This window comes from Solanum tuberosum, unplaced genomic scaffold, assembly GCF_000226075.1.
Source record: "Solanum tuberosum cultivar DM 1-3 516 R44 unplaced genomic scaffold, SolTub_3.0 scf00309, whole genome shotgun sequence".
Taxonomy (NCBI): domain Eukaryota; kingdom Viridiplantae; phylum Streptophyta; class Magnoliopsida; order Solanales; family Solanaceae; genus Solanum; species Solanum tuberosum.
Window position 1 is genome coordinate 244,812 of NW_006239232.1, and position 14,656 is coordinate 259,467.

Below are 14,656 nucleotides of genomic sequence, written 5' to 3' on the forward strand. Positions count from 1 at the left end.
CAGAGAAAATTAATAGTTTCATAATCAACTTCAGTTTTTTTACTATAAAGCACAACCAAAATAAATTCAATATGTGCAAAATGTACATGTCGAATCCTCAACTGTGACACAAAATGTTATATGAAAGTACAACCTTTGAAGATCTTCACACTGCTCTCTATCAAAAGAACTTGAACTCTACAAATCTAATGATGTAAAGATTACACGCAACAGAATTATTGCCTTTTCATATAAATCAAAATACAAATTTTGAAGGGAATGATCAAATAGGCCAGAGAGAGCCTCTGTTGGTAAAGCAAAAAACAACTCTCTCATACACCCCTCTGAAATAATAACAAAAAAAATAAAAGAATTGGAAACAGCTTGGCGATAATACATCCTTACTACTTCCTGTTTCCTGCTTTTCGCTTAATTTCAGTTGGCATGGCATGCCTCCCATTCCGCTGAGGTGTATGGCCAATTCCATTTATCTTTCGTGATGGTGAAGGCCCTACTTTGTAAGGCATGTTCCTGCGACAATCAGTTAAATGAAATGAGCCCGAATCGAGTAGAACAAATATGGAGGATGCTTATAACCGACCCTTACTGGTTTGGAGATTGAAATGTAGTTGATTGATTGATCAACTCTTCAAGTGTTTATAAATAGGTGAATGAACGAGAGACTACCTTGTTTCTGGGCTCTTTGCATGCTTTGGATTTGATCTCTGGATCCTTGACTCATTCCCATTGGTCAAACTGTTTAGTTTGGAATTATTGAATTGCCAAAGCAAATCTGGATCAGACGAATCACTGGTCGTGGCATCAAATTCTTCCAGCTCATCAGCAGGAGTGATGTCAAAGTGGTCACCCAATGGGATAAGCTTACTTGATTTTTCTTGGCATAATTTAGATGATTCTGAAAGGTATTTCTGAGCAAAGGCATCAGACATGCCATTTTCAGATTCCCAATATCCAAAGGGCTTCCCCACTCCATGGATAGTGTCCTGTTTGTTCACCATTACTTTGTCTACCCACTCACCTGTGCCCATATCTTTATCATATCCCACGTAGTTTTCACATGGACTGTTGACTGGTGGCCATGGAGGAGAATTTCCTAGTAACTCATCAAGATCATAGCTTGGCTTCTTTTGTCTGAATGCAGAATTACTGGATATCTGCACATTAGTAGATGTCAAAGCAAGGTCTTGCAGATTACAACCACATGCATCAAAATGGATGCTGATAAGAAACTTCTATAAAGTTTTCGTACTTTTACATGGGAGAGGCAGGTAGTTAGTCTCCACTTCTCTTCTTCTCCTTATTTAGTCGTATTAGTTAGTATTCACGTAATATCTTATTCTTCTTCTGCTCTGTTTATTTTGCTATGTTGCTATATTTTCCTTTCAATCCTGACCTTGATTACACTTATTTTGAGCCGAGGGTCTATCAGAAACAACCTCGCTACCTCACAAAGATAGGGGTAAGGTTTGCATAAATTCTACCCTCCCCAGACCCCACTTGTGGGACTACACTGGGTATGTTGTTGTAAGAAACTTCACTAATGGTATCTTGTGCTTTAGTTTTGGTATAAGCTTATTCAAGTTTAGTGCTCTTCCAAGCATTGCTGCATCTATTTATTGTTTGAGCTAAAACACCACTAAACACTAAAAAACTTTGATAAATTATTCTTCAATAGAAGAGTTTGTATTGTGTAATAAATAATTGCACTTCGAGAGATAATCAAGTCTAGAGACTCTACCTCTATGTTGCCTACATCGTCCATTGGTCTCCTCTGGACATTTGAGTCGCCTAGAATTTCTCTTTTCAGTGGGTTAAATTGAATGGGTGATGGCTGCATGCCACATGGACTGCTCATTACCTTATGCTGCATGGGAACTGACTCCTCTTCCTTTTTTGCTAGTGCTGCTTTCAAAGTTGCAATCTGATAAAACAAAGATATTGTTCTTCAGAACAAATCAATCTATACTAGGAATACTTTTTATACTGGAAAGAAAAAGCAATTAAAAGGAAAAAAAAGAAGAAAAGAAAACCTGTTCTTTGAGCTCTTTGACATCTGTAGAGTCTTTGTTTACTCGTGCAGCGCCTAGTTCAACAGTAGAAACACGTTCTGCAAATTTAAGTGTGCTAATTGTTTCTCCTACTGCTTCAGGCTCAGGGCTTATGTGAACGAACATCAAAGTTTTGGCTTGCCCTCCTACAAAAAAGTCATATACCAAAAACCAATCATTACTAGACAGAAAGAAAAGAGTCACAAGAACAATCGAGTTTCATCATTTAGCTTATATCCTACCAAGTGAGTCTTGAAGAAGCTGTGTAAGTTTGCTGTTACGGTATGGGACATGTGCATTCTTTTGGGCAAGAGCAGAGATAACATCACCCAAAGCTGAAAGAGACTTGTTAATGTGCTGAGCCTCTTTAAGTCTATCTCCTGTTACTTCAGATTTGTTCACTCTCTCACTTCCTGCAAGATCAACCAAATGCATACAACCACGAAGAATAGCTCCAGAAGCCATGTCTCTTCCCTGAACATGAACTGTTAGGCAACTGCACATTCAAGACCAGAAAGAATTAGCATCTCCACTATAAGTTTCTTACAAAGCACTAGAAAGTAAATTAAGAGAAAGAAAAGATTCTGCATTCAGACCTGTGGGAGCGGCTACTGCGGTCGTTGAGCGCTGTTGCACCCACTGAACGATTCTTTTGCCCTAAATTCATCAGATCAATAACATCACAAGTTGAAGCTACATGAACCAAGCTCGCATCTGGTACAGTTAGTCCTTGAGAAGCACTACGGATTTCTAACGTAATTTTGGGTTAAGGAATGCAGGAAGTTTAAGGCTTTAAGCACGAGGGGTTGAGAATGAACATGTTGTGTAAGAACACATAGCTTAAAGTCATTTAAAAGTTCTAATATAAGAATGTTTGTTGCCAAACATTCAATATGGACAGAAGAAGACTAGTAAAGATCATTAAAATGTAAATGACAAGATATTGAGAAGGATATCTTTTGTTTACACCATCAGAAACTAGGAGATCCCTAACTTGCTCATTGTATATTTCAATCATCTGTACAGACACATCATAGTGGACGATGTCCTTTCTTTGTTCTGTGAGAAGGAATAGATCACCTAAGGCCCTGTAGTTTACTCCTTGACTTTGTTCTGTGAGATTGTTAGGTCCCGTCTGAATACAGCAAAGGAGCTTCTTAGCACATACAACAGAAAGAATAAGATTTTACTTGTGATGGAGATACTTTTCTTTAACTAACCATTGTGTAGGTCTTTCCTGATCCTGTTTGGCCATAAGCAAAAATGCAGACATTAAAGCCATCAAGAACTGATCTTATCAGTGGTTGCGTATCAGAAAATACTTCGCCTGCCAAAAAAGTAAGAAGTGGAAACCACTGAAGAAAGCTGAGGGGTCACAGAATCAAAAGTAAAGATTCCAATCTTTATAAAAGTTAAGCATTAATACCATTTTACCAACATTATATGCTCTTTTATATTTGACATTTACCTTGAGTTGAGCAAGATCCAAATACTTTATTGAAGTTGAAAGACTTCCGCCCTCTGCCATTCTTTGATGGAATACTAATTGTGATGGTACCATCTTCTATGTGATCCACAGAACTAGCAGAATTAGACTGCCCAGGCAAAAAGGGTCTTACTCGACAGTAAACCCTTATGCTTCCTAATTGAGCAGAAACAGACAACCGTCAGTTCAAAGGCTGAGTAAGAGATGAAGAAAGACACAATGACGTGGTCTAACACATAAGAATGTTACCTTTAAGGTCCTGAACTTGATTATAAAGCTTGCGATTTTCTTCAAGAACTCTATGATAACCAGAAGCTGCATGAGCTAGGCCATTTATGTGCACGCCTACAATCCAACATATAATTAGGTGGAAATGCTCAATCAAGGAATAAACATAAATCCATGAGATCCCCACACCACACAACCAAAAAAAATAATGAATTGTGCAATATTCCTACCAATATTATGCATTTCCTCATGAAACTTCATCTGCATGAACTGCATACCCGCTTTGGTAGTCAAAAGAGTTTCCTTCAGGTTCTACAATAGGACAGTAAGGCTCATAAGAACATAGAGGAGAAATTGAAATTTTCATCTTTGAGGGTCTAGTCATGCCTAGCGATCCTCAGTGCTTACCTTAATGTCTCTTTGCTGTTGGTCAACTATGGTGTAATGTTTCACATATCTTCTTTCAAGTTCTTCATCCGGCAAGGAGTCCGCTTTCTTCTCAAGGGTCACATTCCTTTGGTCAACCTAATTTAGAAGGAAGAAAAAATTGCAAATATGAGGGATCATGTCTTTTGACATGAAATTGTACTTCTCTAATTAAAACAGGTGGACATTGTAAATTAGATACCTCACCTTTGCACTAGCAGAAGTCTGTCTCATGAGGGATTTGTTATCACAAGAACCAGTTGAATCATCTGTAGTTGCTTTACTCTGATGGAAGGATGTTACATGGTGTGTCAGAGCATAAGATGACACATGTAAATAACATTACAAATGTAGAGTAACTATTTTACTTTTTCTTATTTGTGTAGGTATTGTAAGAAGGAATCAAAGGATGGAGTCAATAAAACGAGTTTATACAAGCATAAAAATGGAAAGAGAAAACTGAGAGCACTGAATCAATTGTGACTACTATGGAAGTTAGAATCCAACTTCAACAATGAATAATCTAGTAATTAGAAGATAGATGAATATTAGTAAACCTACCAATTCAATTTTGCTTGCAACGCGTTGCTCAAATTCCTGAACTACCTTGTTTAACACAGACTCCACAAGCTGTAGCATGCATAACATTTCTGAAGTTTAGAACAAATGGCACTATATACCAAATAAAATCACAGATTATAGCTAATAACTCTCCAGCAGTTTACAGGTGCTGAACTGCAGGAGTTTGCAGGAAGTTCTACCATCACATGCATATCATAGGTTGGGTCAAACAAAGATTTCATATCTTTAAAGTAAATGATTGTGGAAAATGTTTTTCTAGTTAAGATAATGTCTAGTTAACATATATGTGAAAGAAATTCTGGTGCAGGATTTGACGGTCATGAGTTGTTATGACAATACCAGACAAAAGAATTTTAAAGTCATCAGAGAGGACATCAACCATATCTGAAGAGCTAATCGTGTACATTGCTTTAAATGCAGAAGGTCAATATTTCTGATGACAAGGAACCAAACAATATTGAACTTGTGCATTAAAAAATACTCATAATTTACAGTGAAATCAAGAATGAAGAAATATTTTTCAACTGTCAAGCTAACAAGGAAAAGCCTGAGTGACAAGGGGTTCCAAGGACTACAAGGTCCAGAGTTATATTCTACCAGACAACAAGGTCATTTATACACCTAACAGTAAATTAACTTCCCATCTCCAATTTCCCCAGCAAAGAATTTTCCATAATCAACTCAAAAAGAAAATTCAATGTGAGGAAATAACATCTCATAAGAAATAAAATCTTGGGCTATTACAATGTTAAACAATTTCCTACTAGTCTAAGTTCACTTGATTGTTTTTCTACAAGTCTAAGTTCATTTGATGCTTGTGTGACACTCCTTACTTCAGCTGAAAAGATTGAACTAGTGAAAGTAATTTGAAGAAAAATGTAGGAACAAGTGAAAAGATTTGAGGCTTTCGCAGAATGGCTTCCACATTACACTACAAAAATGTAAAAGGAGAGTTTATCAAACTTAATGAATTTCAACTTACATTAGGAACCTCTTCTGGCTTCTTATCAGTTAGAATTGCACGAACAAGCATGCTCAAGGAAGAGCTGGACTGTAAGGAGAAGAGTTGTTTAATGTATCGTCCACTGAATTCATTATTCTCAATGAATGTAATGCTTTCCTCAGTCAAGCAGAGGTTACCTACCGTTTTGTTTGTTTCAGCTTCAATGCATGCACCATTTATAGGTTTCTCATATATACTCCTTGACAATGAATTTGTGAATGGCTCCGAATTTTTCCTCACAATTTGTTTCACTGATGCATTTGATTTTATATTTCCACCAAATTTCCAGACTCCGGTATTACCTTCTTGCTTCCAATCACTGTAGGATTTAAGTCCCAAAACACAATTCACGATCCTTGATGATTTTCCTCCCTGATAATTGTCAAGAATGCAGCTCTATCATTCAATGACTCCTTACTTTTATAGAAGTTCCAATAACAATCATGAGAATGTCTGTACAACAACACTGGGACTCAATTTACTAAGAGTCCCATTGTGATAATAAACTACTTTGGACCCCCATCAAATGCACTTAAAACTTACCTGCTCCAGGTCAGATGCCTCAAACAAAGGAATCCCCAATTCTTGCACAGCAACTAAAAAGTTTCTGACATTCTCAAAGTACTGGTATGCAGACAAGGCAGGTCCATCTGAGGTAATTGCAGAGTCACATGGACTCTCAACAACCTGTAGTAGTTGATCAATGATAAAGGTCAATCTCTGAAATGAAAAAACAACAATTCTGCCAAGAAATAGGTCCATTATCAAGAATCTTCTTTAATCTTAAACTTGCAATTTTCCTTTTCGAATGATCAATCTCTACCAGTATTGGATTGAGGGATAGTTGATTGATTGGTTGATTTCCTTTATTATAATTCGGGAGTTGATGGGGTTGGATTGATTACCTTGGGCACAGCTCCAGGTTGAATTTTATTGAGTACATTGCAAAGGATCATTCCACTCCTTAAACCAAGCCTGAACTCTTCCTCAGATGGTTCAGCTGGCAAACATTTAGCTCCAACAATTCCAACTATCTTTCTTATCCACGCTGCTGCATCATACCTCCTTCTTGCTACAATTCAGACATAGGATCATCAGATCACTCTCAACATCAATGATTTGGAAATGATAGTTCAAATTTCCAACTTATGCTTCTTAAAATCACGTGAACATGCTAGTAATTACATTGAATCTACAGCCTCATCGCTCATGATCAGCCACAAAGTAAAAGACCCAAAATATTTTTAAAAAAAACTAAAAATCAGTAGCAGAAAAGAACAGTAAAAGTTACCAGCTTCTTCTGCTTTACGGGCATCCAAATCAAGATTTCTTGATCGGCTATTGTTTCCATGCTGCTGAAGAACATCCTCTACCACAGACGTCACCGAGAAAGACAATGCTCCATCAGCCGCCATTTTTTAGTTCAAACAGCTAAAGAAACCACCTTTATCTTGATAATACTAATGAATTCCTAAACATCAAAGTTCCCTAAAAATCAACAGAACCCCAATCAGCAAATTATCTGAAAGAACCCAAGAATGAAAGGTCAGACATCAAATCTCCCAAAACCAACAAAACCCCAAGTAGCAAATTATCTCAAAAAATCCAAGAATGATAGGTCAGACATCAAATTCCCAACAACCAACAAAACCCCAAGTAGTAAATTCTCCAAAAGAACTCAAGATTAAGAATTCAGAGCTCAGAACAAGATCTAAACTGATTAACAAAGTTCAGAGAAGACACCCAAGTAATAAAGATTCAATCTTTTTCTCTGTAATCTTCTTCTTGTACACACTACTAACTCATTCACCAAATACAAATTACACTACAAAGTACTAGTAATGTGTTATAGACTTCAGTTTTTGGCTTGCTTGATTCCTTTTTCTCTGCTTTTTTTCACCTACCCCTCAAACTCAACTCACCTCTCTCCCCACGAAATGCAAGAAAAGCGCTTTATTTGCTTTATACAAACAACAAAAAAAGAGAGAAAGAAAAAACTGCTGCTTTGAATTGAATTTTGTAGAATTTTAGAAGACACGTAGTTCCGAGCCTAATACCGAACCCCATTTGAACCCAATTTTTTTTTCTCTCTCTCAGCGCGTTGTACGACTCTTTTGTCAAGCAGGTGGTTAAGTATTTGGGAGTAGAATTTATATTTTAAAGTAAAAGTAAAAATGTATGAACTACTCTTTACAATATATATATAATCAAAATTTTATAGCATTACCATGTCAGAGTACGCAGATTCAGGAGTTGAAGTTTATGAATTTCTACTATAATTTCAATTTAATATACAAATAATAACTGAAATTATAGTCGAATAATTAGCATACCAATGAAATTCCACTTGATAGATATGAGGAAGAGGGGGATAGAGTGTATGTTGATCTTACGTTTTGTGAAGGTATAAATATTTAGTAGTACGATCGAATGTTAGTGGGTTCTCATTAACTCGCGTATTACCTATGGATTTGCGCTTATTTGTCATTAATTTGTTTGTCGTATTTTTCCTTTTAAATTCATTTTAGAAAAAATGTCTTCTTTTTTTTTTGCTACTCTTTATTTTAACTTTTCATATGACATCTTTTAGAACACAATAAGACATTTTTGTTCATTTTACATATCTTTAATGTAAGTCCATTAGATTTAAAAGTCATCATTATTTTCTTAAATTTTGTGTCAATTAGAATAGAAGGAGTAATAAAGAACCAAAAAAAAATTACGGTGAAGTGATAACTACTTGTTAGTTTTTAATAGGAGATTTTGGATTTGTAGATTTAATCAGATCCAAAATAAATATCAGGTATTAGGGTGAAAATTAAAATAAAAAATAAACAATAATAGTGATAATAATAATAATAAGGAAATTACTTATTTTAGAAGTATTCTTTTGTCTCTAAATAGTTTATTCATAATACCGCAAACCAAATATTGCATCATGCATTCGATGATTATATTTTTCTCATGCGACCAACTATAAATGTTGCATATCAAATTGTTAGTACTTATTTAAATTAATCTTTTAAAAAATAATCTCAAGTTTAGTTTTAAAAGTTGTTACTGGAGATTACAAGTCTAGTTTTGTATAAGTAATTTAATTTAACAAAAATAATAATCTTGCTTGATTGCACAAATAAATAAATTAAATTTTGTACGACAACAAATAAAGGTGCATCATGTGATTTCAAAAGTTATTTAAGGGAAAGGAATGTTTCTTAAATTGATTGATTCGCACCACAATGTAAAGAATCCAATGGGGCAATAGAGGAGGCAAAAGAAAAAAGATAATTGGTTTGTTCGATATGAAGAAAAATATTTTTAAAAAATAAATAAATAAGTTTGTTAAGTAATTTTTTTACTTATTTTCTAATAAACATTTGGCACTTAAGCATGAATTTTTATTTTTATTTTTTTAAATTATATATAATCTAGAGAAACACTCTAATAGGGATGTAGTGGAATGAGGGGTGGATAGAGTGCTGAGTAATTCGAAACGGCTCGTGATCTTCAACCAATTATGCGATTCAATATAATTATTGAGGGTAAGTGCTATAGTTTGTTTCCAATACTCAACGGCTTGATTGAACTAAGTCTCTGCAATTTCAGAATCTCCCTGTTGAATAGCATGTTCTCCCCTGCCGGAATAGGTAGTTCAATTTCTTCCCTTAGAACCGTACTTAAGAATTTCTTATCTCATACGGCTCAGTAGTCAAGACTTTTGGTGTCCCATTTTAATCTATACCATATCTAATAAAATATAATAAGATTTCTCACACATGAAGAAGTCTAGAACTAGAAGACTTAACATCTACTACATATACATAAAAAGTTATTATTGATTTTCCATCGAAGGAGGTTTGGGTAAACCCAAGCCTTTACCCCCACTTGGCTCCGCTCCAGCGCTCCTGATGGGTTGTTAGAGACGGAGAGACAATCGATGTGAAATATGAAACTTGTTTTTTCTATTTTCACTAGAAAATTAATTTAAAATATATATATACCAACTAAACGTACAAATTCCATATAATTAAAAATAAAATTTGTTACACAATTCTGACAAGAATGGGTCTTTTATAATTTTCTAGAGCATCAAGCAACAGCTACATTTTCAAAAAGTGTTACTGTTTTATCCCTTTATTTCTCAATAATTATTCAATTCAATTCCAACAAAAAAAAAGTCTTATCTTTTGAAGCTGCATGCATGTTTATATTATAATAAATGGAGTAATAAATTATTGGTATTTGAAATTTAAAAAAATTGGCCAGCAGAAAACGATGAAATATGTCACCTTCAAAACAACCTAATATCACTGTTTATTAGCCCACAAAAGAACTAAATATATACAACTATAGTAGTTGACAATTTATTTCCCCCCAAATTAAATTCAAAAAAAACATTTCAAAATTGTGTTACTATACAAATTAGTCAAGTTCTTTTATTATTGCATATTCAACTACTTTAAATTTCCTATCCAAAGGAATGGCTAGATTTTATTTATTAGTACAAAGTTGGATATCAAATTCTTATTCATTTTAAATACATATTTACTCCTGTATTTAATTAAGAACTATAGTACGTAAGTTATTACAAGTCATAAAGTACCTCTAGACTAAAGCCATTGAATTTTTAGAAATATAGAATTCATAAACAAACTTTGCCCGACAAGCATACAATCGATTTGATTTGAATCACACCCTCACTTCATGTCTTCTGACAGCGGTTAGAAAGAAAATGATCACTCTATCTTTCTCATCCGATTTCTATCGTATTGCCCAAAGGCTTCTCTTTTTATTGTGCTCGTTGGATCATTAAGCCTAGGTTTGGAAGCTTTGATATTATAGTAATTACTCCTATTTAATTTCTTCTCATGCTTGTGCTTGGATCTTTAGGACTTCCCCTTTTCTTTTAAGGCACTTCCTCTTTGTGTCACTATTGTTGTTCTTCTTCAATTATATCCCTTTGTAAATCATATAGGATACGTAAATTATATAAGTTTAATTCAATGCGACGAGCCCAACTGGCCTCTAACCTCTGATCTCCTTATGGTATATCACTTGCTGCACTAACTCAGTTTTTTACTGATTCCAATATGTGTAATATCGTTATTATTATAATTCATTATTTTGATCATCAAATCAAATGAAAAACCTCATTAGAAAGTTAAAATAAAATTCCAAAATCTCAATCTTAAATATTGTGCCACCACTTACTAATTAATGGGCCACGTCTCAGTTAGGCTAAAGGTAACCATCAAATTTGTTGTTAGACGGTTACCTATTAATTAATCATTCACAATAACAAAATTAACCTAGCTTAATTCAACTAACTATGCACTAAAATTTCATTAGACTTCCCTTTTAAAATATCTTAGAAACAAAGCATCATTAACACTCCAAAAAAACATCATTATCCCGATATCATTAACCAATATTTTAAGAATTTAATCTATATATATGTTGATTTTACGAACAGTTATTATTTAGATGATTTGATAGTATTTTTTAAAAAAAGGTAAAAACTCGTTATTTGATTAGCCAATTGGAGATGTGTATTTCTGTTCTCTATGATTATTGGAAAATTTTATTAAATAATAAAATAATAATAAAGCCAATAAAGGCATGCCAGTTTTTAGCTAACGTTCGAAAATTCAAATAAGTGGCTCGGAACCGAAGCTAGCAGGTTAGGAGATAGGTACAGATGAACTTTGGATGTGGTGCTCACGCGTTTGTAGGGGCGTAAATTAGGCTCTAGAAAAGTACACTTGACCTACAACACCCCCCACCCCCTAAGTAGATTTTGGATTTAAGGCTAAAACTTATTAAACCAAAATAATTTATTTTTAAAAAAAAAAAGCAAAACCAAAGTTAATTTTATTTATCGGAAAAATAATAAGTTAAATTTGTATGAGGTCAAAGATGCATATCTTGACTTAACTCGTTAGATTTAATTATTAATAATTGAATAATGTGATATTAATAAATAAAAATAATGAATAAGGCAAGTAAGAAAGAGAATCGGATGGAGCTCAGGAATGTAGGTATAGTGTTGTTATATTGCTTAGAATCAGAATGCTCTTACAAATATAGGAAATAAACTATTTATAGAGTATAATGTTGGCTTCACTCGAGCCATAAAGTACTAAAATCAATGAATATTGGCCATATGTTAATATCGTTAGTGGTTATTATTTTTATGTCATGTTCAGGCTATCTGTACGATAATATTCATAATAATGTGCAAATTTAATTTGTTCATAAATCCATGAGATACATATTAAATATTAATAAATTCTTTTTTGGTATAGTAGGTATTATGAGCTTTCTTGATTAGTTTATGCGCATTAATATTATTTTCTATGTATTGCTATTATTAGGAATATTTTTGGAGTATACATGAGCTAAAATTGACCATGAAAAAAATAAATAAGGAGTGGTTTCCACCCAAAATTAACTATACATTATCTATATCACAAGATTCACAACTAATATATATTATTAATGAAAATAAATACTAAAATAATTAAAATGTAATTTTACCAACCCCCTCATTTTATTCTTTCTAGTCTTTAAAGCCTCACGGGCTGAATAACAATGACTTTTGATGGCATTTATACTTCTCACATTTAAGCAATCACGGGAATTAATTTGAAAATAATTAAAACTCTCCAACTAAGTTCCGCGCATAATTAGATTTTTCTGTAATTTCCATTTTAATCTATAATAATATTTTACTATACTGTTCAAGTTCTCTTTTAACCAATTTTTCATGATATTGTTATAAAAAATTTGGTGATATATCACTAGGTGAATCTGTCAATCCATAATAATAAGTAGTAAAAAATTACAATAGATGTGATATGATAACTTGAAAATTAAAATAAAAACTTGCTATATTTATTAGTTCTAAAAAAAATTGAAGGAAATTATCTCCCCACCCCACCACCCTCAAGGTCTTTCATTGGTGCCCTAAAAGTGAATCAACTAATTATAAATCATAATTTGGCTTATATAATTCAATACTAATTATATGCTTCTGTCAAATCTGCTGGTGGATTATGCTCTCTTATCTCTTAACCATATTATTATTTTTTTCCCTCTAACCACTCCCATTATCTTTTATTTATTTTATTTTTATTTTTACTTTTAGACTAATAAAAATAAATCATGATAAAACTCCCATAAAAAACAAAAAATCATTATAGCTATGATGTTTTGATCACGTTATGCACTTGACTAATTTCATGAGATATCTATTATCTCATCAGTACATCACGTCGACATGGACATCTGGTAACTTTGTCTATCAAACTCGAATAGATGAGAAAAAATCGTCTAATGTTTGCGTTTAATAAGATTTATAGAACAAGCTATCAAGCTTGTCATCAAACTTGTGACACAAGTTGTAGCAATTAAGTGGAAGGAAAAAATAAAGGAAAATATTATTCATACCTTAAAATAGACAAAAGGAAGTGTAGTAATATAGAGCTTTCCCATCATAGTAATGCTTTGCTTTGGAGGTGGCCCAACTTATGGTAATGCCAGAGCAAAAGTTAGACACAAAAAGTGAATGTGATTAGCAGTGAAAATATAATTAAACTAATTTGTACTTAAGACTAATTATTATTGTAATATTCTCTAATAAACTCAATACATCTTTTTTTGTGTGTACACATTGTAAAGAGGTCTCAATTCAATTCTTAGTATCACTAATCAAAGTTTTGTTTATCTTATAGTCATTTCTATCTTATTGAATTTCCTTAATTAACTATGTTATGGTATGATTATAAAAAAAATAAAATCAAAAGGGTAAAATGGTCCATTTTCCAATAATATCATGAAAGCCATAGCACTCCTAACATTTTTTCCCCTCACTTTTGTTATTATTTCTTACTTTAATTTGCCCACCGACCAGACTTCATGAGTAGTGTGGAAAGCAATTCCCCACATTATCCTTCTTTTTCTTTAAATCATAGAGGTATTACAATGACTTATCATGGCCAAAAATTTACTACTAATAATTGTTGAAAGAATCCAAAAGTTTCATGATATTATTAGGTTATGTACAAAATTGATCCCCTGAAAAGCGGAATTGATTAGAAACTTTATTCTTTTATCAGAATCGTACGTGAGACTCCATCCTCATAAGGTTGAGCATTCGTTGATCCATATTTTAATTCAATAGGTTAAGAATATTATTGAATTCCATTTTTGCTACTATATAACAACTTAATTCTATATATATATGCGCGCGCGCTTCCTACATTATAAATATTCAATTACAATGTATGTGTAGCCTTGCCTATAGCACACTCTATTACATGGTGATGAAATGAGAGAAAGCAATGTAACTACTAATGTCCAATATATTTATAAAATATATAAGTGGGCTCCACCACCTTCCACTTAAATACTACATATTATATATTAATTACTATACTATAAATGACTTAAATACTCCATATTATCTATTACAATAATTAACAATTATTTGACACTTTAAATTCTATCAATGCCATATAAATTAGGATAAAAAACCTAACATATAATATTTAAATATATTTAAAAATAATATAAGTAATACTATACATTACAATAATTAACAGCTTAATTATTTAAATATTTTTTTAATAATATATGTTATTTGCCATGTCCCAATTTATGTGGCATTAATTGATAGATTTATTGGAGTCGAGAGATTTATTTTGTTAATTATTGTAATTTATAGTTTCTTTTTCGTCAATTTCAAACAATATATGTTTATTATATAATCCATTTTATGTGGTACCTTCTCTAAATTCTATTGGTACCACATAAAATGGACATTAGTAGTGATCTTATTGGGAGCTTGGTAGTCATTCCTAGACTCTTCTATAATATAGTAAT

General features: G+C 32.8%; 1 protein-coding gene across 1 annotated transcript; it reads right to left on the minus strand.

Moving 5' to 3' along the window:
- Nucleotides 1-7,897, minus strand: LOC102580904 (kinesin-4-like). Its single transcript, XM_006359812.2, has 19 exons — nucleotides 7,065-7,897; nucleotides 6,679-6,845; nucleotides 6,317-6,460; nucleotides 5,915-6,145; nucleotides 5,753-5,821; nucleotides 4,750-4,818; nucleotides 4,396-4,473; nucleotides 4,171-4,287; nucleotides 3,993-4,074; nucleotides 3,784-3,879; nucleotides 3,517-3,690; nucleotides 3,269-3,375; nucleotides 3,005-3,183; nucleotides 2,645-2,803; nucleotides 2,291-2,544; nucleotides 2,031-2,194; nucleotides 1,739-1,921; nucleotides 667-1,154; nucleotides 1-510 (listed from the first exon to the last, which is right to left on the minus strand). The coding sequence occupies exons 1-19, from the start codon at nucleotides 7,186-7,188 to the stop codon at nucleotides 384-386; spliced, it is 3,012 nt and encodes a 1,003-aa protein (XP_006359874.1). The 5' UTR covers nucleotides 7,189-7,897; the 3' UTR covers nucleotides 1-383.
- Nucleotides 7,898-14,656: the final 6,759 nt, after the last annotated feature.

Coding starts and splice junctions, on each gene's coding strand:
- LOC102580904 (XM_006359812.2), bottom strand. CDS start 7,188: ATGGCGGCTGATGGAGCATTGTCTTTCTCGGTGACGTCTGTGGTAGAG. Junction 2,545..2,644: donor CGCAGTAGCCGCTCCCACAG/GTCTGAATGCAG, acceptor TTGAATGTGCAG/TTGCCTAACAGTTCATGTTC. Junction 511..666: donor GCAAAGAGCCCAGAAACAAG/GTAGTCTCTCGT, acceptor TGATTGTCGCAG/GAACATGCCTTACAAAGTAG.